We start from the raw sequence: 27,269 nt of genomic DNA, 5'->3' as shown, positions 1-27,269 counted from the left end.
TCTGAGTCTGCAGAACTGTCTGAAGAACAGCCAGCTTTCTCGGACTCCCGTAGACTTTCCTTTCTATCGCCTCCTCCTTCTAGTACCCTGACTGTGTTAAAATTTGCTTTCCTAAAGTACCTTTTCTTTATCTTGCTGATTACACACCTCCCTTCCTGAATATAATATTCCTTGGAGGGAAGGATTCACCTTGTTAGAAAGGAGCAGTTCTCAAAAAGCACCAGCCCTAATTGATTCTTCTTCTTTCTGTACCAAGAAACTATCCCAAAATGCGATTCTAAAAGTCTCTGATGTCCCATTAGATGAATCGGTCCATCAGTTGTATTTATTGAGCGCTTACTGTGTGCATAGCAGGATCCCTCCGGCTGGTCAGAGATGAAAACCTCCACTCCCTCGGAGATTATCGCCAGTAGAGCAGAGATAAACTCATCTGATTGTAGGGTTGCTCTGTCACCTGTTCCTTCTTTACTGCCTCCAAATAAAATGCCTTTTTTGACTTTTTAATGTTATTTGTTTAGCGCTTACTATGTGCCAGCTACTCTTCTAAGCGCTGGAGTAGATACAGACTAATCAGATTGAACACAACCCCTGTCCCACATGGGGCTCACAGTCTTAATTCCCATTTTACGAACGAGGGAACCGAGGCACAGAGAAGTTAACTGACCTTCCCAAGGTCACCCAGCGGACAAGTGGCGGAGTCGGGATTAGAACCGAAGTCCTTCTGATTCCCGAGCCCGGGCTCTATCCACTAGGCCACGCTAAGCTCTTGGGAAAGTACAATATAACAGTTGGTAGACACGTTCGCTGCCCACCATTCAATAGTATTTATTCAATAGTATTTATTGAGCGCTTACTATATGCAGAGCACTGTACTAAGCGCTTGGGATGAACAAGTCGGCAACAGATAGAGAGGGTCCCTGCCGTTTGACGGGCTTACGGTCTAATCGGGGGAGACGGACAGACGAGAACGATGGCGACAAATAGAGTCGAGGGGAAGAACATCTCGTAAAAACCGATGGCTACTAAATAGAATCGAGGCGATGTACAATTCATTAACAAAATAAATAGGGTAACGAAAATATATACAGTCGAGCGGACGAGTACAGTGCTGTGGGGATGGGAAGGGAGAGGTGGAGGAGCGGAGGGAAAAGGGGAAAAAGAGGGTTAAGCTGCGGAGAGGTAAAGGGGGGATGGCAGAGGGAGTAGAGGGGGAAGAGGAGCTCAGTCTGGGAACGCCTCTTGGAGGAGGTGATTTTTAAGTAGGGTTTCGAAGAGGGAAAGAGAATCAGTTTGGCGGAGGTGAGGAGGGAGGGCGTTCCAGGACCGCGGGAGGACGCGACCCGGGGGTCGACGGCGGGACGGGCGAGACCGAGGGACGGCGAGGAGGTGGGCGGCGGAGGAGCGGAGCGTGCGGGGTGGGCGGTAGAAAGAGAGAAGGGAGGAGAGGTAGGAAGGGGCGAGGTGACGGAGAGCCTCGAAGCCTAGAGTGAGGAGTTTTTGTTTGGAGCGGAGGTCGATAGGCAACCACTGGAGTTGTTTAAGAAGGGGAGTGACATGCCCAGATCGTTTCTGCGGGAAGATGAGCCGGGCAGCGGAGTGAAAAATAGACCGGAGCGGGGCGAGAGAGGAGGAAGGGAGGTCAGAGAGAAGGCTGACACAGTAGTCTAGCCGGGATATACAGTCTAAAGGAGGAAGACGGCTGCTGAAGCGGTGGCTGTGGCTCTGGGTGTCTTACTCTATTCTCAGAAAGATCCGAGTCAAGAGTGTTTCTGGACAGACTTTTGAAGACTAGCATCAAATCTTCCCTCTCTGAATCGCGTAGTGCTTGAAATCAAAAAGCCATCCAACAAGCCGCAAAATAGACGGGGTCACGACAGCACGGCAGATACGGCGGAAATGCAGGGACTAACATAAGACCTCTCGGTATTTGTAGATCCTGGCCGCTACTAGAAGCAGCGTGGCTTAATGGAAGGAGACCGGGATTGCGTTAGTTCGTTAACTTCTCTGTGTCTCGGTTCCCTCGTTTGTAAAATGCGAATTAAGACTCTGAGCCCCGTTTGGGAAAGAGATTGTGTTCAACCTGATTACGCTGTATCTACTCCAGGGCACATAGTAAGCACTAAACAAATACCATTAAAAAAGTCAAAAAAAACATTTTAGTTGGAGGCAATAAACAAGGAACAGGAGTCAGAGGTCGTGGGTTCTAATCCCAGCTCCGCCACATGTCAGCTGTGCGACTTTGGGCGAGCCACTTCACTTCTCTGTGCCTCAGTTCCCTCATCTGTAAAGCTCTGTGAGCCCCAAGTGGGACAACCCGATTACCTCGTATCTGTCCCAGAGCTTAGAACAGTGCTCGGCACATAGTAAGCGCTTAACAAATGCCATCATTATTATTATTATTACTAAGTAAATTTGGCAGGTAGAATATAATAATAATTTTAATACTTTTGGTATTTGTTAAGCACTTAGTATGTGCAGAGCACTGTTCTAAGCACTGGGGTAGACACAGGGTAATCAGGTTGTCCCACGTGAGGCTCACAGTTAATCCCCATTTGACAGATGAGGTCACTGAGGCCCAGATAAGTGAAGTGACTTGTCCACAGTCACACAGCTGACAAGTGGCAGAGATGGGATTCCAACTCCTGACCTCTAACTCCCAAGCCCATGCTCTTTCCGCTAAGCCACGCTGCTTCTCTGCTTATTCATCAACCACTTCCGAGTGGCGGTTGCAGGTGTTTTGTCTGACCTGTTTAGCCCGCTCGTGCAGGCAATGTGTCTGTTTATTGTTCTATTGTACTCTCCCAAGTGTCTGGCCCGTTTAGCCCGATTCAACCAAAGCGGTGCTGCCATGTTTTAAGTTTACGACAAAGGGACTTTGGCAGCTGGTCTCAAGAGTACTGGGAAACATCCAACTCAATATACTTCCAGCATCAGGAAAAGTCTTTGATCCAGTCATCCTTGGCATCACACCTCCCACCAAACGAAGAGTCTACAAAAGTGGAACGGAGTCCAACCGTTTAAACCTGAGTAGCTTGAACCTCTAAACCCAAGCTAGCTTCATGGCGTAACGGATGGAGCAGGGGTCTGGGAGTCAGAAGAAGGTCTAGGGTTCTGATCCCGCTCCACCACTTGTCTGCTGTGTGACCTTGGGCAAGTCACTCTATTTCTCTGTGCCTCAGTTATCTCATCTGTAAAATGGGGGTTGAGGCTGTGAGCCCCACGTCGGACAGGGACTGCGTCCAGCGCGATTTGCTTCTATCCACCCCAGCGCTTAGTACAGTGCCTGACGTTCTTGTCTGTCCGTCTCCCCCGATTAGACTGTAAGCCCGTCAAAGGGCAGGGGCTGTCTCTATCTGTTACCGATCTGTACATTCCAAGCGCTTAGTACAGTGCTCTGCACATAGTAAGCGCTCAATAAATACTATTGAATGAATGAATGAATGAATGACGTGTAGTAAGCGCTTAACACATACCATAATTATTAGTTTTGTTATTTCTCGAACAGCTTCATCAGCCTCAGCGGCAAGCCGTGCCCAACATCAAACGGCGAAACAATCACCAGCCAAGATGATGATAAGAGTCACGTGATTTATTAGCTGATTACTTTGTGCCAAGCCTGTGCCAAACACCGGGATAGGTTGCAAGAAAATCAGATCAGACACAGGAGTCTTGCTGTCCGTGGGACTTACTATACAATTTAAGTAAGGAGAGTAGCTGTCTCCTCTCCGTTTTACAAATGAGATACGGGCCCAGAGAGGATAGGCGATTTGCCCAAGGTCACACAGCAGGCCAGCGGCAGAGCTGAGTTTAAACCGAGTCTCTCCTGAATCCCAGGCCGCTTCTCCTTCCGCCGATTCACGGTCCTCACAACCAGTCCGTCTACGAACATCAAGGCGAACCTCGTCGAGCGCGGCTTTACTAGAGGCTGGCTGTGTGCCTATTTGATATCCGCCCCCCTCCATAGTACTTATGTACATAGCTTTCAATTATATAGCGTAAATCACTCGTATTAATGTTGGCCTCCCCCTCTAGATCGTAAGCACGTTGTGAGCAAGGAACACATCTACCAAACTCTTGTGTTGTAATCTCCCCGGTGTTTAGTGCAGCGCTCTGCACGTAGTCCTCAATAAATACGATTGGTGATGATGATGATGAAGGCTGGTGCAGTATCCATTCATTCAGTCGTATTTATTGAGTGCTCACCGTGTGCAGAGCACTGTATTAGTCGCTTGGAAAGTACAATTCGGTAACAGATAGGGACAATCCCTACCCAACAACGGGCTCACGGTCTAGAAATGGTGATATGTGAGTGTAATGAAGAGTAGTGGGGTTCCCAAGCAGCTTAATAACAATAATAATAACAATGGCATTTGTAAAGTGCTTACTATGGGCCGAGCACTGTTCTAAGCTTCTGAGTCAGTAGTTGAAATGGAGCCTCGGAGAGGAGGCAGAACAAACCACCTCAAATTTTGGACGGAGCCTCATCTCCCGGGACAGGGTGGCCGGCCTGATATATAACAGAAGGGAGGAGGAGGAGTTATACTTGAGCAGAGCCTTTGAGGAGATCCAGAGACAAAGAAACAGATTCACCATAAATGCCGGGCATTGCAATGGCCACTGCATCCACGCACTAAGGGATTACATGTGAACACAGTGTGACTTTATTGTTGATCTGACAGCAAGCTTTTCCTCCACCCCAGCACACATGGATAGGATATCCCCCCCGCATCATCAACAACGGCGACTCACCATAATATTTTCAATTAAATGTGCCGCTATTAATACACACACCCACCCCCCACCCCGCACTGTACGTGGCAGGGTTTGAACCGCCTGGAGTGAAATCCCCTCCTAGAACGTAGAGATTAGTCGTTGAGGAAACCTGACTTTGTCTTGTAGCTTTTAAATCCACGCCGTGGGAATTTGTTGACCCTTCTGGTGGACCGTAGACGCACACCTTCATCACCTCCGACCGCCTGCAGGGAGGCCACGGGGTATGTGTGTAGGTTAGCAGACTCAGCAGTAATAAATACCTTGTGGTGTTTTAAAAATAATTGCAGAGGCGACATTTGATCTTTCTGACTCTCTCCATGAAAGACTGTTGGAAACCTTGCAAGGGGTTGGAGGGAACAGAACTTTTCCATCCTCATCGCAGTCTATAAAAATCATAATAACCGACTTCACGGGGCTTGAGTTTTTCTTTCGTTGCTTTCTTTTCTCTCTAATTAGATTCCATTCATATGCATAATAGAAAAGTCTGGCAGACAATAGTCAGAATTAAAATAATACAAAAGCGGTGCCATACCTTGGCAGCTTATTAGCCAGAATAGGAAAGGAGCAGGGTCTGCTGCCACCAGACCTGTGGAAATTCGCTAACGGCGTCTGTTCCAGAAGGAGCAGTATTTACCGGAGGTTAAAACCCTTGATGGGGAGGCAGGTCACCGGGAGCTGATTCTGACTCAGCTGCCCTCTTTTATTTTTTTTTTCAGTGGCATTTGTTAAGCGCTTATTCTGTGCCAGGCACTGTACTAAGCGCTGGGGGTAGAGACAAGCTAATAAGGTTGGACACAGTCCACGTCCAACTTGATAGGTTGACCAAACAACCAGGAAGGGAAGGTTATTGACCTACACTGCCCTTTCTCTTCAAAGTAACTAGAGAAGAAGAATAGCCCTCTCTCGGCATGACGACAACTAAAGATGCCCGCAGATCCGAAGACCATTCCCTAATGGGCGTCAGGAACTCCGAACAGTTCATTGGCCCTGCATGAGAAGATTTAGGCATTTTCCTGCATCCCTTGGGGTATCCCTCCGGATATCCCTCTTCCGTGCAGCGTGGCCTAGCGGAGAAAGCCCAGGCCTGGGAGTCAGAGGACGTGGGTTCTCATCCCGGTTCCGCCACTTGTATTCATTCAGTAGTATTTACTGAGCGCTTACTATGTGCAGAGCACTGTACTAAACGCTTGGAATGTACAATTGGGCAACAGATAGAGACAATCCCTGCCCGTTGACGGGTTTGTATGCTGGGTGACCTTGAACGAGTCGCTTCACTCCTCTGGGACTCAGTCGCCTCGTCTGTAAAATGGGGGATCAGCTTATTGTGGGCAGGGAATGTGTCTGTTTATTGTTCTGTTGTACTCTCCCAACCGCTTAGTATAGTGCTCTGCGCACAGAAAGTGCTCAATAAATATGATTGAATGAATGAATGAATGAATGGAGATGTCCTTTAGTGAATTACTATTCCAGGGTTGTGTGAGGAGCCAGAAATAGGAGCCGAGAAGACAGGGAAAGGTTTCCTTGGGGATTTCCACCCTAGTCGTAGATTGCAGACTAGATGGTAAGCTACTCGTGGACAGAAATTGTCGTCTTCTTCCATTGTATCCCCCAAAGCGGGCAGTACAGTGCCCTGTACGTGTGTTTCAGTTCAGTGTTTTAAACGTCTGTCGTCCCCTCTAGACCGTAAGCTGCGCACACAGCAAGTGCTCAATAAATACGATTGATCGACTGGCCGGGAACATTTCTGCTAATTCTGCGGTGTTTAGAGAAGCAGCCTGGCTCAGTGGAAAGAGCCTGGGCTTGGGAGTCAGAGGTCATGGGTTCAAAGCCCGGCTCTGCCACTTGTCAGCTGTGTGGCTGTGGGCAAGTCACTTCACTTCTCTGTGCCTCAGTTACCTCATCTGTAAAATGGAGATTAACCGTGAGCCTCACGTGGGACAACCTGATTACTCTGTATCTCCCCCAGTGCTTCGAACAGTGTTCTGCACATAGTAAGCGCTTTACAAATACCAACATTATTATCATTATTACCAAGTGCTCAGTGCAGTAACTCCACACATAGTAAGCGCCCAATAAATACCATTGGTTGATCGATTGGTAGGTCCGTAATAAATACCTTTGATTGATTGATTGAAGTCAGCCCCGAGGCCTGCCACTGGTGAAAGCCTTGATTTCGTCATAAATCTGGAGTCATGCTCACAGAACAGTGGAACTGGAAAGCTGTAAGGGGATTTTGAGAGTGTACATCTCAGCTCCCCACTTGAAAGGACTAAAACCTTCCAGGGCTAATACAAGACACTGTATTCTCCTTTCCTACAGCTTGGATAGGGCTTTCATTTTCCTGGAGTGCTTTCACATCTGGACCTCACTCCTGTGTCCACGCTTTATTTCAAAATATCCCTGTGAGGTGAGCAGAGGCAGGTCACTGGAGCAGGGCCTCAGATCGGACCGACGCGACTGTTCGTCTCTTCCCTGCTACCTCTGTTGGGAAGTGCTTACGTGAAGCTCCACCAAAGTGAGAGCTGGCGGGGACAGGCCTAGTTGATTGGGCTGTAAGCTTATCCTCTGGACCGTAAGCTCGTCCTCTAGTCTTTAAGTTTGTTGTGGGCTGGGAATGTGTCTATTGTTTTATTGCCTCTCCCAAGTGCTCTGCACACTTGATAAAGACGACTGAATGAGTTGGACTGAATGGAAAGTGTTGGGCTCTCAGATGCGTGTTCACCCGCAGCTTCTCGGTTAACTCCAGAATCCCAGAGTTACATGATGTGCAGCAGCTTGGCGTGGCTCAGTGGAAAGAGCGCGGGCTTGGGAGTCAGAGATCATGGGTTCTAATCCCGGCTCCGCCGCTAGTCAGCTGTGTGACCTAGGGCAAGTCACTTAACTTCTCTGTGCCTCAGTTACCTCATCTGTCAAATGGGGATTAAAACTGTGAGCCCCACGTGGGACAAACTGATCACCTTGTATCCCCCAGTGCTTAGAACAGTGCTTTGCACATAGTAAGAGCTTAACAAATACCACAATTCATTTTTCTGGTAGAAAGAACACAGGACAGGAAGTCAGGGGATCTGGGGTCTAGGTCGGGCTCAGTCCCTGGCCCTCTGAGTGACCTTGGAGAAGTCGCTAAACCTCTCTGGGCCTCATTTTCCTCCTCTGTAAAATGGGACGGGGCCCGGGGGGGACGATAATAATATCCGCCTCTCCTTACCTCATAAGGATGTTTGGAGGCAGAGGGAAATCATTGTTGATGTGAAAACACTCGAGCAAATGAAAGCGCTATCCAAGAAATATGGTGTTGATTATTATTATTATTATCATCACTATCCTCCTCCTCCTCCTCCACCCAGTGCCATTTCATGTCAGGAGATGCCAAGCTAAAGATTCATTTTATATACCTCACTTGGAAAAAGGCCACTGTTAAATGTTACCAGAGCTACCTATGTGAGAAGTACAGGAACGACAGCCAAGAAATACCTCAGGAAGCCCGGGGGCACCCACTCTTGGCCTCGATACCCTTGGCTGCCCCTTTATTTTAGGAACTGTTGAAGAAAACCTGCACTTTCAACCTACGGATGTAGCACGACATCATTTCATCCAAGGAAACCTCCCCACCCCTAATTTCGTCTTTTCATTTTCTGTTTTCCTTCAACCACCACTTTAGCATCCTATGCCACTGAAAGGGGGCACGGAGATGAGGCTCAGTAGCTCAGGGGTGAGAGCGATTGTCATGTAAACCAGGCGTGATGAGTTTGAATCTCACCACGACCTGCATCGATCTAGATAATTTATTTTCCTACTGATAGCTCACCTCCTCCAAGAGGCCTTCCCAGACTGAGCTACCCCCTTTTCCCTCTGCTCCCTCTCCACCCCCCCCCAGCTCCCCCTCTGCCCTCTGTTCCTCCCCCTTCCCCCTTCCCCTCCCCTCAGCTAAGCCCCCTTTCCCTCTGCTCCTCCCCCTCATCCTTCCCCTCCCCTCAGCACTGTGCTCATTTGTACATATTATTAATTACCCTATTTATTTTGTTAATGAGGTGTGCATCCCCTTGATTCTATTTATCGTGATAATGTTGTCTTGTTTTTGTTTCCTTCTGTTTTACTCTGCCATCTGTCTCCCCCGATTAGACTGTGGGCCCGTCATTGGGCAGGGATTGTCTCTATCTGTTGCCTAATTGTACCTTCCAAGCGCTTGGTACAGTGCTCTGCACATAGTAAGCGCTCAATAAATACTATTAATTAATACGAGAAGCAGCGTGGCTCAGTGGAAAGAGCACGGGCTTGAGAGTCAGCGGTCATGGGTTCGAATTCCAGCTCTGCCGCTTGTCAGCTGTGTGACTGTGGGCGAGTCACTTAACTTCTCTATGCCTCAGTTCCCTCATCTGTAAAATGGGGATTAAGACTGTGAGCCTCACGTGGGACAACCTGATGACCCCGTATCTACCCCAGCGCTTAGAACAGTGCTCTGCACATAGTAAGCGCTTAACGAATACCAACATTATTATTATTACTATTGAATGAATGAATGAAAGGAGGCCTAGACTGGGAATCACCAGGCACGGTCATTCATCTTCTCCCCACTGCCCAGGCAGCCGGCCTGTTCTCAGTCTAATCCAATCTGCCCTCCCGGTAAAGGGATCGGCGCAGTTCCTAGAATGGAGGCATGTGGAGGAGGCTGAAAAGCTGGAAATCCAATCTCTCTCTCTGCCCAAGACAAGGGCCAATTGAGTTGGAGGAGTTTGGGCCTCCCTCATCGCTTGGCACCGCCCAAAAGACCGAGATCCTCGGGGCAGGGGTCACTGGGCTCTTTTATCCCGCGGCTGGGCCCTCTGAGCTAAACAATAAGTCAGAGAGAGACGCTTTCACTCCAGCACCGACACCTGGCTTCTTGGCTGCTCCGGCAGGCAGCTGCGTGTGCAAGCTGCCTGGGCCTGTTTCGTTTTCTGCCCACGGTGCTCTGATCCCGTTCAGCTTGGGCCATTCTTCCCGGAGCGATTGGAAACACGCTCATCTGCTAATACGGAAAGTTAACGCGGAGATGTTCGTAGACGGTGGACGTGCAGGTCCCTCATTGGCTTATTTCTTCTCTGTGTGGTGGTCTGCCTTATTTTCGAAGCCACGAGCGCATTAAATGAGCCCAACTGCAATGGCCATTTTTTTCTCTCTTTTTAGTAAAAAAACAAGTGTCTCTTCTGATGTAAATTCCACATTTTGAATGCCCTAGTCTCCGAGAGCCGAGCGTGAGCACAGGCTTGGATTTATTAGGTTAGTTCACAGCGTTCCCGTAGAAAGCTGGGCTTCGTTTGAACTGCAGTGCCAGTGTGGGTGCGATTTGTTTGAAGATGAATAAAATGAAAGAAGGATTATATAGAGATGCAAGGGTAATAGCTTACTCGAATCACTGCATCATTTTTTTTTTTTTATCAGCCATTTAAGACCTCTTCTTATCTAAGAAGAGCTAGATCCTTGGGGTCGAAACTCCTCCTTCTCCCTATTCATCCAAACCAGGGGTTTAGAGGGCTGCCGATAAGTCCGTTAAAGTGGAGAAATGCCCAAGAAGTCTGTAGTGATAAGGTTTCGTTCTATACCATCGCCTCGTGAGTAAACTTCAAGACGTCTTTGCCCTGATGCAGATATCAGTTTCAACCACAGGCGGGTCTGTATCTGACACCGAACCTGCCAAGGACAAAAAACGAGAAGCAGCGTGGCTCAGTGGAAAGAGCCCGGGCTTTGGAGTCAGAGGTCATGGGTTCGAATCCAGGCTCGGCCACTTGTCAGCTGTGTGACTTTGGGTAAGTCACTTAACTTCTCGGTGCCTCAGTTACCTCATCTGTAAAAATGGGGATTAAGACTGTGAGCCCCACGTGGGACAACCCGATTCCCCTGTGTCTACCCCAGTGCTTAGAACGGTGCTCGGCACATAGTAAGCGCTTAACAAATACCAACGTTATTATTATTATTATTAAGAAATCCAGATTTGATTGTCCCGGAGAACACCTCAGCGCATTTCGTCGAGGACTCTAAGAAACAGCGGCCTGGCGGAAAGAACACGGGCCTGAAAGTCGGGAGACCTTGGTTCTCTTCCCGGTTTTGCCACTTGCCTCCTGTGTGACCTTGGACGAGTCGCTTAACTTCTCGGTGCCTGAGTTTGCTCATCTGTTAAAGAGGGATTCAATATCTGTTCTCCTTCCCACGTAGACTATGAGCCCCATGTGGGACAGGGACCGTGTCCAACCTGATTATCTTATATCTACCCTAGCGCTTAGTCCAGTGCTTGGCACAGAGTAAGTGTTGAACAAAATGCCATCAACAAATTAATAGTAATAATAATTATGGTATTTGTTAAGTGCTTACTGTGTGCCAGGCACTCTATTAAGCGCTCGGGTACCAAATACTACCAAATTGGTTTAGACACAGTCCCTGTCCCACTTGGGGCTCACAGTTTCAGTCCCCATTTTACAGATGAGGTAGCTGAGGCACGGAGAATGATAATGATAATATCAATGATGGTATTTCTTAAGCGCTTACTATGTGCCAAGCACTGTTCTTAAGCGCTGGGGTAGATACAAGGTCATCAAGTTGTCCCACATGGGGCTCATAGTCTTAATCCCCATTTTATAGATGCGGTAACTGAGTAATCAGAGAAGTAAAGTGACTTGCCCATGGTCACACAGCAGACAAGTGACGGAACGAGGATGAGAACTCATGATTTTCTGACTTCCAGGCCCGTGCTCTTTCCGCTACGCCATGCTGCTAAAGCTTCCTTTTCTGTATAGTCAATCAATCAATGGTATTTATTGAGGACTTACTATTTGCAGAGCTTGGCACTAAGCTTCATCACTTCCTGTGATGAGTTCCACTTTTTAAGACCATGCAGGAGCAGCTTCTCCCAGGTAGCCTGATCCAAAATGCACCGGGTGAAAAAAACCTGCCCATCAATTGGCTGCGGCCAAGCTCTGATCCAGCTTTTGCGGTGTTGGGCCGCAGGTGCATTAGAAGCAGCAAGGCAGAGTAGATAGAGCAGGTGTCTGGAAGTCAGAAGGTCATGGGTTCTAGTCCGGACTCTGCCACTTTGCTGCGTGACAGTTGCTTCACTTCTCTGGGCCTCAGTTGCCTCATCTGTAAAATGGGGATTGAGTCTGGGAGACAGGGACTTTGTCCAACCTGATTTTCTTGTATCCACCCCAGCGCATATGGTAGGCACATAGTAGGCGCTCAAAAAATACCACAATTATTATTATTATTATTACTTCCTGATAATGTGGAGCCAGGATACCAAGGTCCCACTGGGCTAAAAGCAAATGAAGTTCCACGTGAGCTTATTAGTGATCACGGGGAAGCAGCATGGCTTAGTGGAAAGAACACGGGCCTGGGAGTCATGGGTTCTAATTTTGCCTCCACCACTTGCCTGCTGTGTGACCTTGGGCATGCTGCTTAATTTCTTTGTTAAGCGCTTACTATGTGCCAAGCACTGTTCTAAGAGCTGGGATAGATAGAAGGTAAGCACGTTGTCCCATTTGGGGCTCACAGTTTTAATCCCCATTTTGCAGATGAGGTAACTGAGGCACTGAGGCCCAGATACCACAGTAATAATAATAATAATAATGCAGTTTTGCAGTGATGGGGATGAGGATTTTCTTAAATCTACTACCTCTCCAACAGGCTCCCAACATGCTCCTCTTCAACCCCATCCTTGCTCCCTCTTTTCTTCCCCATCCCATCCCCACAGCTCTTACGTACAGAGCTGTAAATTTTTTTATATATTAATGTCTGTCTCCCCCCCTAGACTATAAGATCACTGTGGGTAGGGAATAGCCTGTTTATTGTTTTATTGTCCTCTCCCAAGCACTTGGTACAGTGCTCTGCACACAGTAAGCGCTCAATAAATACGATTGAGTGAATGAGTGAAACTCGGGATTGGGAACAGAGCCAGGTTCCAGCTCAGACACCCTCCCAGTCACTTCCAAATGGATCCCACCTCCTGCATTACCGGCCCTGGGGACTCAACAGGAAGATTTGCCCCCTGATCAAGTTGTTTGGAGTGCCCAACAGGCAGATGCCCCCAATCAGATCCTGCTTGGGGGAACAAATCAGAGGAGGGCAACTGGAAAAACAGTGTTTTAACTGGGGGGCTTGAAGAGCAGAGGCCGCCTGAAAGCCATCGTATGTTGTGGGAGTTGTAGATTAGCATGCCGCTAACCTTTTGTGTACTCTTTGTAGCATCATCCTACTATCATCATATTATTTGTGCTCCAAATAGATTGTCCTGTGACTGAGACTGATCTGTAGCATTGTTTTAGTAGGTTTTGCTGTCTTGGCTACCCATCAGAACTTGCTGAGAATCCTACAGCGGGTTTAGCCTTCAGTCAGTCATATTTACTGAGCACTTTCTGTGTGCAGAATAATGCACTAGGCGCTTGGGAAAGTGCAGTAGAACAGAGGTAGTAGACATGCTCCATCCCCACAAAGAGCTTACAGTCTAGATGGGGAGACAGACATTAAAATAAATGAAAGATAAATACATGAACGTTGTGGGGATGAGGGTGGGCTGAATAATTCCAAGTAAAAAGGCGACCCAGAAGTAGAGGAAATGAATAGTTGGGCAGGGAAGATGTCTTGGAGAAGATGGGATTTTAATAAAGGCTTTGAAAGTAGGAAGACGAACGGTCAGTCAGATATAAGCGGGGAGGGAGTTTCGGGCCAGAGGCAAGATGTGGGCAAGGGATCGGTGACGAGATAGACGAGATGGAGGTACAGTGAGTGGTTGGCATTAGAGGAGTAAAGTGAGCGTGCTGGGTGTAGTAGGAAATCACAGTGGTAAAATAGGAAGGGGCAAGGTGATTGAACCTTTTAAAGCCAATAGTAAGAGTTTCTGTTTGATGTGGAGGTGGATGGGGAACCAGTGGAGGTTCTTGAGGAGTGGGGAGATGTGGACTGAACTCTTTTTTAGAAAAATGATCCGAGCGGCAGAGTGAAGTATGGACTCTAGTGGAGAGAGACAGGAGGCTGGGAGGCCAGCAAGGAGGCTGATACAGAAATGAGGGTGGATGAGGGTAAAAGCTTGGATTAACAGGGCAGCATTTTGGATGGAGAGGAAAGTGTGGATTTTAGGGATGTTGTGAAGATGGAACCGACGGGATTTGGTGACAGGTTGAATTTGTGGGTTGAATGAGAGAGATGAGTCGGAGATAATGCAAAGGTTAAGGGCTCGTGAGACAGGATGGTGGTGTTATCCACAGTGATAGGAAAGGCAGGAGGAGGACAGTGTATAAATGGGAAGATGAGGAGTTCTGTTTCGGGCATGTTAAGTGTGAGGTATTTGTGGGACATCCAAGTAGCGCTGTCCTGAAGGCAGGAGGAAATATGAGACTGCAAAGGTGGAGCAGGATCGGGGCTGGAGATATAGATTGGGGAATCATCCGCCTAGAGAGGATAGTTGAAGCCATGGGAGCGAATGGGGTAGTGTAGATGGAGAATAGACGGGGTCCCAGATTTGAGCCTTGAGGGACACCCACAGTTTGGGGGTGGGAGACAAAGGAGGATCCTGTGAAAGAGACTGAGAATGAGCATCCAGAGAGATAGGAGGAGAGCCAGGAGAGGACAGTGTCACGAAGCAGAGGTTAGCTAATGTTTCTAGGAGAAGGGGATGGTCCACAGGGTCGAAGGCAGCTGAGAGGCAGAGGAGGATTAGGATGGAGTAGAGGCTGTTGGGTTTGGCAAGACAAAGATTATCGGTAACCGTAGAGAAGGCAGTTTCCATGGACTGAAGGGGTCAGTAGCCAGATTGGAGGGTTCAAGGAGAGAATTGGAGAAGAGGAAGTGGAGGTAGTAGGTACTGACATGTCGCTCAAGGAGTTTGGAGAGGAATGGTAGGAAGGAGATGGGGCAATAACTGCTTGTGGGGGAGTTGTGGGGACAATGGAGGATTTTTTTCTTATGATAGAGGACACATGCGCATGGGTGAAAGTACAGGGGAAGAAGCCACTGGAGAGTGAACAGCTGAAGACGGCGATCAGGGAAGGAAGAAGGGAAGGGGCAAGCGTTTTGGCAAGGTGCAAAGAGATGGGATTGGAGGCGTACGTAGAGAAGCAGCGTGGCCTAGTGGGTAGATCATGGACCTGGGAGTCAGAAGATCACGGGTTCTAATCCTGGCTGGGCCACTTGTCTGCTGTGTGAACTTGGGCAAGTCACTTCATTTCTCCGTACATCTGTTACCTCATCTGTAAAATGGGGATTGAGACTGTGAGCCCCACGTGGGACAGGGACTGTGTCCAACCCGATTTGCTTGTATCCACCCCAGTACTTAGCGTAGTGCTTGGCACGTAGTAAGCGCTTAACAAATACCATCATTAGAAGGGGTGGATTTCGAGAGGAGGTGGGAGATTTCCTCTGGAGATACTGCTGGAAAGGTGGGAGAGTCAAAGAAGGGGCAGGAGGGAGGAACTGGAAAGCCACATTGAAAAGTAACCCAAGGCAGAAAATCCAGTGAATTGATAAACCCAGTATAACACATCTGTATCAAAGCACCCATTGTTCGATCGTTCATCCAATGAAGCTTTTTGCCAGTATCCTGTCTGGGACACAGGAGCTGATGACAGACCCATTGAGTTGTCTTTGCTTTTCTTTGAAAAGTATTTCTGCAGAGGAATCGCCCTTTCATGTATTTCTCCCTTTTTATTTTGAGCTATAAAATCTTCGCAGCGGCTTCGGTCTGGGAGACAGATGAAACTGGGTTTCTGAGGCTTTGCCACAAATGCCTTCTCTTCTCCTTCCAAAAATATCTCTCTTGGACTAAAGCTTGGGCTGTCTTTTCCGACAGTCTGAGACCATCCCGCTGGAAGTAAGGGGAGATGGATTTGCTGATTCCTCCGAGCACTAAGTCCTGTGGTTAGTAGGGTTTCGGAGGGAGAGATGTTGGAGTCAGGGGAATAAAGCAGCGTGGCTTAGTGGAAAGAGCACGGGCTTGGGAGTCAGAAGTCGTGGGTTCTAATCCCGGCTCCACCATTTATCAGCTGTATGACCTTGGGCAAGTCACTTAACTTCTCTGTACCTCAGTTACCTCATCTGTAAAATGGCGATTAAGACTGTGAGCCCCACGTGGGACAACCTGACACCCTTGTATCTCCCCCAGTGCTTAGAACAGTGCTTGGCACATAGTAAGTGCTTAACAAATACTATAATTATTATTATTATCTGGGAATCCAACTCCTATCCAAGCTGGGTGAGGTATTGCCAGCTGGCTCCACAGGAGGTGTGGAAAGGGAAGCTCCCACTCAGAAATCCTGTACGATGGTAATAGCACACCCCTGAAGAGTGTGGGCAGGGACTGCGTCTATCAACTCTATTATATGGTACTCTCCCAAGTGCTTAGTAAATTGCTCTGCACACAGTCAGTGCTCAATAAATAGGATTGACTGATCGATTCCTGTCACGGTTAGGAAGCAGAGCAAAAGGAGACCCAGACAACAAGTGTGGCCTTCATCTTTCCCCAATCCGCTTCTTACGGTAGCCCTGGCCACCGTCTCTTAAATCTCGAGTGTCAGCCATCCACTGGGCCGGCGAAGATTACTCCCGTCATCCCATGTGGTGCTTCCTCGAGTCGTCCCCTGGGCAGAGCGGGAGGAGCGGCTGAGATTCTGGGGTGCATCTCTATCAAGTTCCATGTTCGCCACATCCTTGTCCTCTGATTGACTTAACGTATGGGAAGCTACTCGGAGGACAGGCGCTGCAGAATTATAAAAGCAAGGTGATTATTATTCAGCATTAGAAAAATGTTTGCTGCATCCTGACTTTAATGGTTAGTTCAAGAGAAAGTAGAAAGCTGGAACAGAGAATTCATTCTTAAAGCATTTTTTCCAATGCCAAATGATTCAGCTATCAGAAAATTCAGTGTTCAATCCCCCTTAGCCTAGCTCATGATGAGAAAGGGATTGGCAAAAGCTGCGTCTTCAGGATCATTTGCCAATTGGAACTGATTTGGTGAATTTGAATTGCTGGGAGATTAGCTTGATATGGACAGGGAATGTGTCTGTTATATTGTTATGTTGTATTTTCCCAAACAGAACAGTGCTGTACACACAGTAAGAGCTCAATAAATGCAGTTGGTTGATCTATTGATTGATTGAATGAGACCCTGGTGTTGAAATTTTAGCAGATGAATGCTCTATCAGTTATTAGAAATTAATAATAATTATGGTATTTGAGTGTTTTCTATGTGCCGGGCACTATGTTAAGCCCTGGATAAATAGTTCTGAACAGAGTGCTTTAGGAAGAAGCACGAGCTGATGTCACGGACGTGTTTATTATAGGATTTTTTTTTTTTCTTTGAATCAGCTGTCCAAGCTCGAGAAACAACAGCAGAGAAAAGAGAAGACCAGAGCGAAGGGGCCGTCTGAATCAAGTAAAGAGAGAAGTGTTCCTCGCAGTAAGGACGACCCAAGTGCCAGCAGTGGAGCTGAGGGCGATGTGTCTTCTGAAAGGGAACCTTAAATTGAGAAAACGCAAGCCTCAGGTATGAACCGTTTACATACCGTGCTGTCCCCCTGCTGTCAGCTTCTACTGAACAATATAATGGCCTCTTGTTGACGGAAGTAAAATAGAATACGTCGTAGAATCATGGCAGGTGCTTATCTCTGCAGCTTTACATATCAGTGTTCTTAAATCTTCCTTCAAACTCGTCTCTTCCTTAATAAAAGGAAAATGTCATAGCACGGATGGGGAATTATTGGTACACAGAAGGGCTAACACGGGTACGATTTAGAGGTTTTGAATGTAGACATTTTGTTGAGCAAATTGCCAAATTACTGGTACTTTTACAATAATATGGGCAGTTCTATTTCATCTAGCATTTGGCCTTATAATAATCACTCTGGTATTTGTTAAGTGCTTACTATGTGCCAAGCACTGAATTCATTCATTCATTCATTCAATAGTATTTATTGAGCGCTTACTATATGCAGAGCACTGTACTAAGCGCTTGGGATGAACAGGTCGGCAACAGATAGAGACAGTCCCTGCCGTTTGACGGGCTTACGGTCTAATCGGGGGAGACGGACAGACAAGAACAATGGCACTAAACAGCGTCAAGGGGAAGAACATCTCGTAAAAACCGATGGCAACTAAATAGAATCGAGGCGATGTACAATTCATTAACAAAATAAATAGGGTAACGAAAATATATACAGTTGAGCGGACGAGTACAGTGCTGTGGGGATGGGAAGGGAGAGGTGGAGGAGCAGAGGGAAAAGGGGAAAATGAGGCTTTAGCTGCGGAGAGGTAAAGGGGGGATGGCAGAGGGAGTAGAGGGGGAAGAGGAGCTCAGTCTGGGAACGCCTCTTGGAGGAGGTGATTTTTAAGTAAGGTTTTGAAGAGGGAAAGAGAATCAGTTTGGCGGAGGTGAGGAGGGAGGGCGTTCCAGGACCGCGGGAGGATGTGACCCAGGGGTCGACGGCGGGATAGGCGAGACTGAGGGACGGTGAGGAGGTGGGCGGCAGAGGAGCGGAGCGTGCGGGGTGGGCGGTAGAAAGAGAGAAGGGAGGAGAGGTAGGAAGGGGCAAGGTGATGGAGAGCCTTGAAGCCTAGAGTGAGGAGTTTTTGTTTGGAGCGGAGGTCGATAGGCAACCACTGGAGTTGTTTAAGAAGGGGAGTGACATGCCCAGATTGTTTCTGCGGGAAGATGAGCCGGGCGGCGAAGTGAAGAATAGACCGGAGCGGGGCGAGAGAGGAGGAAGGGAGGTCAGAGAGAAGGCTGACACAGTAGTCTAGCCGGGATAGAACGAGAGCCCGTAATAGTAAGGTAGCCGTCTGGGTGGAGAGGAAAGGGCGGATCTTGGCGATATTGTAGAGGTGAAACCGGCAGGTCTCGGTAACGGATAGGATGTGTGGGGTGAACGAGAGGGACGAGTCAAGGATGACACCGAGATTGCGGGCCTGCGGGACGGGAAGGATGGTCGTGCCATCCACGGTGATGGAGAAGTCTGGGAGCGGACCGGGCTTGGGAGGGAAGATGAGGAGCTCAGTCTCGCTCATGTTGAGTTTTAGGTGGCGGGCCGACATCCAGGTGGAGACGTCCCGGAGGCGGGAGGAGATGCGAGCCCGAAGGGAGGGGGAGAGGACAGGGGCGGAGATGTAGATCTGCGTGTCATCTGCGTAGAGATGGTAGTCAAAGCCGTGAGAGCGGATGAGTTCACCGAGGGAGTGAGTGTAAATGGAGAACAGAAGAGGGCCAAGAACTGACCCTTGAGGAACTCCGACAGTTAAAGGATGGGAGGGGGAGGAGGCTCCGGCGTAGGAGACCGAGAATGATCGGCCAGAGAGGTAAGAGGAGAACCAGGAGAGGACAGAGTCCGTGAAGCCAAGGTGAGATAAGGTACGGAGGAGGAGGGGATGGTCGACAGTGTCAAAGGCAGCAGAGAGGTCAAGGAGGATCAGAATGGAGTAGGAGCCATCGGATTTGGCAAGAAGGAGGTCACGGGTGACCTTAGAGAGAGCAGTCTCGGTAGAGTGGAGGGGACGGAAGCCAGATCGGAGGGGGTCTAGGAGAGAATGGGAGTTAAGGAATTCTAGGCATCGATTGTAGACGACTCGTTCTAAGATTTTGGAAAGGAAGGGTAGTAGGGAGATAGGACGATAACTGGAGGGGGAAGTGGGGTCAAGAGCGGGTTTTTTTAGGATGGGGGAGACGTGGGCGTGTTTGAAGGCAGAGGGGAAGGAGCCCTTGGAGATCGAGTGGTTAAAAATAGAAGTTAAGGAAGGGAGGAGGGCAGGGGCGATGGTTTTAAGAAGGTGAGAGGGAATGGGGTCCAAGGCGCAGGTGGAGGGGGTGGCGCTTGCGAGGAGGGAGGAGATCTCCTCTGAGGATACTGCAGGGAAGGATGGGAACGTAGGGGAGGGGGTTGTTGGGGGGGGAGGGGAGAGGCGGAGGGGTGACTTTGGGGAGCTCAGACCTGATCGTGTTGATTTTCGTGAGGAAATAGGTGGCCAGATCATTGGGGGTGAGAGATGGGGTAGGGGAGGAACAGGGGGCCTAAGGAGAGAGTTAAAGGTCCGGAACAATCGGCGGGGGTGACGGGCATGGGTGTCGATGAGGGAGGAGAAGAAGCTTTGCCTGGCGGAGGAGAGGGCAGAGTTAAGGCAGGAAAGGAAAAATTTGAAGTGTGTGAGGTCGGCTTGGTGCTTGGACTTTCGCCAGCAGCGCTCAGCAGCTCGAGCATAGGAGCGTAGGAGGTGGACGGAGGAGGTGATCCAGGGCTGTGTGTTAGTGGAGCGAGAGCGGCGGAGGGAAAGGGGGGCGAGAGAGTCGAGATGAGTAGAGAGGGTGGAGTTGAGAGCGGAGACCCGCTCGTCGAGAGTGGGAAGAGAGGACAGGGCGGCAAGGTGAGGAGAGATGCTATTGGAAAGACGGATGGGATCGAGAGAGCGGAGGTCTCTGTGGGGCAGTAGCGAAGGTTTGCAGGGGGAGGGAGTGTGAGAGATGAGGCAGGTGAGAAGGTTATGGTCCGAGAGAGGGATTTCAGAGTTGGTGAGTGAGGAGCTAGTGCAGCGGTAGGAGATGACGAGATCGAGGGTGTGACCGAGTCGGTGAGTGGGCGCGGTATGGTGGAGGAGGAGGTCGGCAGAGTCGAGGAGGGATAGCAGGCGGGCGGTAGAGGAGTCGTCGGGTACATCCGTATGGATGTTGAAGTCTCCAAGGATCAGAGTGGGCAGAGAGAAGGAGAGGAGGAAGGTGAGAAAGGGGTCAAGGTGGTCGAAGAAGTCGGAGGTGGGACCGGGAGGGCGGTAGATGACGGCGACAAGTAACTGGAGTGGGTGGTAGAGGCGAATGATATGGGCTTCGAAGGAGGGGAAGGAGAGGGAGGGGGGAGGAGGGATAGTGCGGAAGCGGCATCGGGGCGAGAGGAGGAAGCCGACGCCTCCTCCCTTACCGGTGAGTCTGGGGGAGTGGGAGAAGGAGAGGCCTCCGCCGGAGAGAGCGGCGGCGGAGACCGTGTCTTCGGGAGAGAGCCACGTTTCCGAAAGGGCGAGGAGGAGGAGAGAGCGGGAGAGGAAAAGGTCATGGATGAAAGGTAGCTTGCCTGTAATAGAGCGGGCGCTGGGGTAGATGCAAGATAATCAGGTCTCATATAGGACTCACCGCCTATGTAGGAGAGAGAACAGGTATTGAATCCCCATTTTTTAGCTAAGGGAACTGAGGTACAGAGAGGTTAAGTGACTTGCCCGAGGTCACACAGCAGGTTGGTGGAGAAGGCGGGATAAGAACCCGTGTATCTAAGTCTAAGTTGAGCAGTAACCCCTAAAGAACCTGGAGGCTGTTGAAAAACAATTAAAAGTTCAAATAAAATGTGTGTCAAAGAAAAAATGCAGCGAGACAGAGAAACCCAGCAAAGTCAAATAGGGAAAACCTGATCAAGTGTAGATAATAATAATAATATTGTAATAATGATAGTAGTATTTGTTAATGGCTTACTATGTGTCAAGCACTGGCTAGATGCAAGTGATTCAGATGAGACACAGTCCCTGGCCCACATGGGGCTCCCAGTCTAAGTAGGCAGGAAAACAGGTATTAAATCCCTATTTTACGGATGAGGAGACTAAGGCCCGTAGACGTGAAGTGACTTGCCCAAGGTCACATAACAGGTATGTGACAGAATGGGGATTCGAAGCCAGGTCCTCTGACTCCCAGGCCTGTTCTCTTTTCACTAGATCACTCTGGTCCTCAAAGTGAAGTACAGGAAAGCTCATAATGAGTGATAAGGCGGGAGCCAACAGGAAATTACATAAATCAAGTGGAAGTTTGGCAAACACTTTGCATGGTTAATAATGAAAAAGTCTTCAGAGATATCAAATACAATAAGCCAGCGAGGGTGTTGGTGGGACCCTTGGATGATAGTGGGATAAACGGTCCTGTTGGACATAAAAAGGAGATATTGAGAGGCACAGTGGATTAGAGAGATAGATCCCCATGGCCAAATTTTTAGTGGGCAAGTCAGGAACTAGGCCAGAATGTGTTGACCCCACAGGATATTTTATATCAGATGAATAAATTGGATGCACATACATCACCGAAACCGGATTTCATTAGCCTGAAAATCCTAGAACATTTCGGAACCCTTTCGACCCCTCTGCTGGAGAACCGGCACTTCCCAATCCAATCCCATCTGCAAGGTGGAACTAGAGGTGATTCTAGGAGTGATAAGCCAGTGAGTCCCACTGACAAATGAATAGACAAATTGCTGCCAGATTCCATGATAATAATGATAATAATCTTAGTGGCATTTGTTAGGCACGTACTATATGCTGAGCGCTGTCCTGGGGGTTGGGGTAGATACAAGTTATTCAGTTTGCACATGGAGCTTCCAGCCTAAGCAGGAGGGAGGACAGGTATTGAATTCCCCCTTTGCAGATGAGGGGACACAGAGAAGTTAAGTGACTCACTCAAGGTCACAAAGCAGGTTGGCGAAGCTGGTATTAGAACCCAGGTCCTCTGGCTCCCAGGCTGTGCTCCCTCCACTAGGCCACACTGCTTCTCTAGTCAGGTTTAGGGTGAGTGAACTTCTAGAGCGACGCCAACACACTGGGGAAAGACAACACGATTTCTCTAAGGGGAAAGTGAGCCTCACTGATCTGCTGGAGTTTTTTTAAGGGATCAGCAAGCATGTGGCTTGAGGGGACCAGTAGACATAATCTATTTATGTTTCCAAAAGGTCTTTGACAAAGTTCCAGCCATTGGCTTTTTAAAAAACAGTGAGAACTAAGCATTTGATATTCACCCCACGCCGAGCCCCCCCCCCAGTATTTATAAGAATAATAATAATAATAATTTTGGTATTTGTTAAGCGCTTACTATGTGCAGAGCACTGTTCTAAGCGCTGGGGTAGATACAGGGTCATCAGGTTGTCCCATGTGAGGCTCACAGTCTTCATCCCCGTTTTACAGATGAGAGAACTGAGGCACAGAGAAGTAAAGTGACTTGCCCACAGTCACACAGCTGACAGGTGGCAGAGCCGGGATTCGAACCACTGAGCCACGCTGCTTCTCTAAAGCACCTATTTATGTATTACTCTATTTGTGTACATATTCATAAAGTTTAATGTTGGTCTCCCTCTCTAGACTGTAAGCGCCTTGTGGGCGGGGAATGTTTTACCAACTCTATTATAGCGAATGCTCCCAAGTGCTTAATACAGTGCTCTGCACACAGTAAACTCTCAATAAATACGATTAATTGACTGATTGATCGATTGAATGGAGGGAATGTTCTATATGGATACAAAATAATTAGCTAAAAGATAGAAAACAGAGGGGGGGAATAATGGCCTCATTTTGGTTTGGAGAATTAGAAAGAGTGGGGTCACTCAGGAATGGATACTAGAATCAGATTTATTTAGTATATTCATGAAGGACCTGGAAGAGGGCATTAACAGCATGGCATAGTGGATAGAGCACAGGCCTGGCAATCAGAAGGTCATGGGTTCTAATCCTGGCTCCTCCATTTGCCTGCTGTGTGACCTTGGGCAAGGCACTATTTACTTCTCTGGGCCTCAATTACCTCATCTGTAAAATGAGGATTAAGTCTGTGAGCCCTAGGTGAGACAGGGATTGTGTCCAACCCGATTTGCTTGTATTCACATAGGCAGCACTTAACAAATATCATTATTATTATTATTATTATTATTATTATTATTCCCAGTGGGGAAATATCATGCTCAGACGGATAAGCTTCAGGAAAATCTCAGTCAATCTGTCAATGAATGGTATTTATTGAGCACCTTCTGTGTGCAGAGCACTGTACTATGGGCCTGGAAGAGTATGATACAGAAACATTGGTAGACATTTTCCATGCATACAAGGAGTTTACAGTGTGGGGCGGAGACAGACATTAAATTACGGGTATGTTCAATGTGCTGTGAGACTGGGGGTGAGGTCAAAATCAGAAAAAAGCGGTGTGAATGGTGGATAGAGCACAAATCTGGAAGTCAGAAAGACCAGGCTCTGCCCCTTGTCTACTGTGTGACCTTGGGCAAGTTACTTAACTTCTCTGAACCTCATTCACCTCATCGGTAAAATGAGGATTAAGACTGGAAATCCAATGTGGGACCTGGACTGTGTCCAACCTAATCAACTTGTATCTATCCCAGCACTCAGTACAGTGCCTGGTACATAGTAAGCACTTAATAAATACTGTTTAGAATATATATATATATATGTAAATATATATCAAGTCTTTAAAGAGTACAGATTTAAGTGCAATGGGGACACAGAAGGGAGAGAGAGTAAGGGAAATTAGGGCTTAGTTGGGGAAACCCCTTGGAGGAGATGAGATTTGAGTAATAAGTCTTTGAAGGGGTGGCGGTTTCAGGATCTGTCATCTATGAAGAGAGAGGGAGTTCCAGGCCAAAGAGAGGACATGGGTACAGTGCTCTGCACATAGTAAGCGCTCAATAAATACTATTGAATGAATAAATACTATTGAATGATAGGTAAAATCAAGGTATAGTGTTTAGGATGGCGTTAGAGGAGGAAAGTTTGTGGGCTGGGTTGTAGTAGAAAAGCAGTGAGGTAAAGTAGGAGGAGGAGAACTGCTTTAAAGCCAATGGAAAGGAGTTTCTGTCTGATGTGGCGGTGGATGGGCAACCATTGGAGGTTCTTGAGGAGTGGGGAAAACGTGGACTGAACGGTTTTTTAGAAAAATGAATAAAGCAGCAGAGTGAAGTAAAAATGAGTGTGTTAGCTCTTTGAGATCGCCAGCCTGTTTGGTCTAGCTAAGGCCAATGGTTCCAGACTCCCCTGGTTAACCCAGTTGGTTACAAGATGAAGAGTCCTGCTTGACCCCTGAAGTGCCAAAAGAAGTGTGGATTTTCCCAGAAAGGAGCAGTCTACTCATGTCCTGCCTCCAGGACCAGGCCCGTAGTCACATCTTGAAAGGAAGTAATGGCAAAGCGAGTTCTAGCCTCATTTTAACACCTGAAGTGGTTTAGTCAAGGTTCAAAAAAAAGTTGGTAATTGTTAAACGCTTACTATGTGCAGAGCACTATTCTAAGCGCTGGGGGGGATAGAAGGTCGATTTGTACATTCCAAGCGCTTAGTACAGTGCTCTGCACATAGTAAGTGCTCAATAAATACTATTGAATGAATGAATGAATGAAGGTCATCAGGTTGTCCCACATGAGGCTCACAGTCTTAATCCCCATTTTACAGATGAGGTAACTGAGGCGCAGAGAAGTTAAGTGACTTGCCCATAGTCACAGCTGACAAGTGGGAGAGCCGGGATTAGAACCCATGACCTCTGACTCCCGAGCCTGGGCTCTTTCCCCTGAGCCATGCTGCCAAACCCCAAACAGATCCAGGAGGACTAGGTCTGCTTTGAAGCTGATGCTCCTGCCTCCATCCAGTACCCATCTTTTGAGGACAGGAGGCTATTTTGAAGGCCTAGAGTTTATGCGTTTTCCAGGAGTCGGCCTCCTCGGCTAGAGGTCCTTCCTGTGCTCAGGAATCTGAAAGAGTTGATTTCTCCGGAATAAAAATTTGAAAGTATTCAGAGTGTATCTAAAATGAACGGAAAGCACAGAGTGGTTTTGAAATGATCACCCAGACTGTGGCCTAAATTAAAATACAGGGAGATTAAAATTTTTCGATGAATATGTTGAAGCGCTCTGATTACGGGAAACATGGTCCTGGCATAGGGGAAAGTGGGAATGAGCAAGACGGAAAGGATACATTCCACGGCCAAGAGTGATGGACTTTCTTTGGGGAGTTTTCTAGGCTGCCATTCAGATCTCTCCAGATTTCTGGGTTTAGTCAATTCAGGCACTGGTAGGCTTTGTTCCTGAGCCTGCAGAACTCCATAGCCTCTTAGATTTTCTTCAGCGTTCCCCAACTACTAATCCAGGGCTTTTAACCAGCTGTTTTAAGGATCACATTTGTCAACCTTGAAAGCATTCCAATTAGAATCGGAAGCGGCGATGAATACATCTCCCCGATTAAGCAATCAAATTCCATAAGGAAGCCTCACGTGGTAAATTCTCTACTCTACAAGAGTTGGTGGCAAGATGACGAATTCCAAATGACAGAGGATCCTCAGCAAATCTCAAGAAGTCAAATTTCATTTGATGAGAATAGCCTAAGGTTTGACCGCCGGGTCAGAGATTAACTTTCGAACTCTAACTGGCTGGGGTCAGTCGAGTCAGAGTCGGTGGTGATTTCAAGAAGGGGAGGTGAGTGACCACCACTACAGGATCCCCCAAGATCTAATTCTTGGAAGGGGGGATCCAAGAGCCCCTTTCTGGAGTGGGATCAAGAACCCAGAGGGAAGCCCTGGTCTTCCCTTTCCCCCATTTCCAAAGATCCTGAGATTCCTACCTTCTTGACCAAGTCCCTCTTCCCCTACAAAATTCCCTCACTTTCATCGAGTCTCCCTATGGTCGGCTAACTACCCTCAGCCGTGTTTGCTGCTTCCCTCTTCCCTCATTCTGTTGCTGTTGCCTCTCTCCTTCTTCCACTTTATCCTCTCCGACTTTCCTTTTTTTCTTTCTTCTTCCATTCCACCTTTTCTGGCCATTTCATTCCTCTTTGGTCTTCTGTCTTCTTCAGGCAATCAATCAGTGGTATTTAACGAGCTCTTACGGTGTGCAAAACAATTTATGGATTAGTCTACTCTGTTTACCGAACACCTATTGTGTAGACAAGGAGCTTACAGTCTAGAAGGGGAAACAGATGTGTACCAAAGTGCTGCGGAGCTGAGGGTGAGGTGAATGTCAAGCACTTACAGCGTACAACTCCGAGTCCGTAGGCGATGCAGAAGGGAGAGGGAGTGGGGGAAATGAAAGGTTAGTCGGGGAAGGTCTGTTAGAGGAAATGCGCTGTTAGTGAAGCTTCGACGGCGGGGAGAGAGATTGTCTGTCAGATATGAAGGGAGAGGGAGTTCCAGGCCAGAGGTGGGATGTGGGCCAGGGGTCAGTGGCAAGATAGACGAGATCAAAGTGCAGCGAGTAGGATGACGTTACATGAGCAAAGTGAATGTGTTGGGTTGTTCTAGGAAGTCAGGTTTGGTAGGAGGGGGCGAGCTGATTGAGTATCTCAAAGCCGATGGCGAGGAGTTTCTGTTTGACCAGGAGGTGGATGGGCAACCACTGGAGGTTCTGGAGTGGGGAAGCGCGGACTGAACGGCGTTTTAGAAAAATGATTCGGGACGCAGAGTAAAGTAGGGCTCGGGCATTAGCTCTGTGAGATCACCACCTGGTTTGGTGTAGTCCAGGCTGATGGTTCGAGGCTCCCCACGGGAGGGAACGTATCTACCGACTCTTCCAAGCATTTAGTACAATGCTCTGTGCAGAATAAGCCCTCAATAAATACTACTGATTGACTGACTCAAGTGGGGAGAGACAGGAGGTAGGGAAATCAGTGAGGATAAGTGCCTGGACCAACAGGGTCGCAGTTTGGATGGAGAGGAAAGGATGGAATCTAGAGATATTTTGAAACATTGTACTAGTCTACAATCCCTGCCCTTAAGG

General features: G+C 48.2%; 1 protein-coding gene across 1 annotated transcript in view; it reads left to right on the top strand.

Annotated features, from left to right (window-relative positions):
• DTD1 (D-aminoacyl-tRNA deacylase 1) overlaps positions 1 to 27,269 on the top strand; it is a 121,902-nt gene that overhangs the window by 90,333 nt on the left and 4,300 nt on the right. Inside the window, exon 5 of the mRNA XM_029076024.2 lies at positions 17,098 to 17,275. Within this exon, the coding sequence (XP_028931857.1) occupies positions 17,098 to 17,253 (156 nt within the window). The 3' untranslated portion in view covers positions 17,254 to 17,275. The remainder of the gene's footprint in view (positions 1 to 17,097; positions 17,276 to 27,269) is intronic.

This window comes from Ornithorhynchus anatinus, chromosome 1 (genome assembly GCF_004115215.2).
Source record: "Ornithorhynchus anatinus isolate Pmale09 chromosome 1, mOrnAna1.pri.v4, whole genome shotgun sequence".
Classification (NCBI taxonomy): Eukaryota; Metazoa; Chordata; class Mammalia; order Monotremata; family Ornithorhynchidae; genus Ornithorhynchus; species Ornithorhynchus anatinus.
The sequence above is the reverse complement of the archived record's forward strand: the minus strand, read 5'-3'. Positions and strand labels throughout refer to the sequence as shown.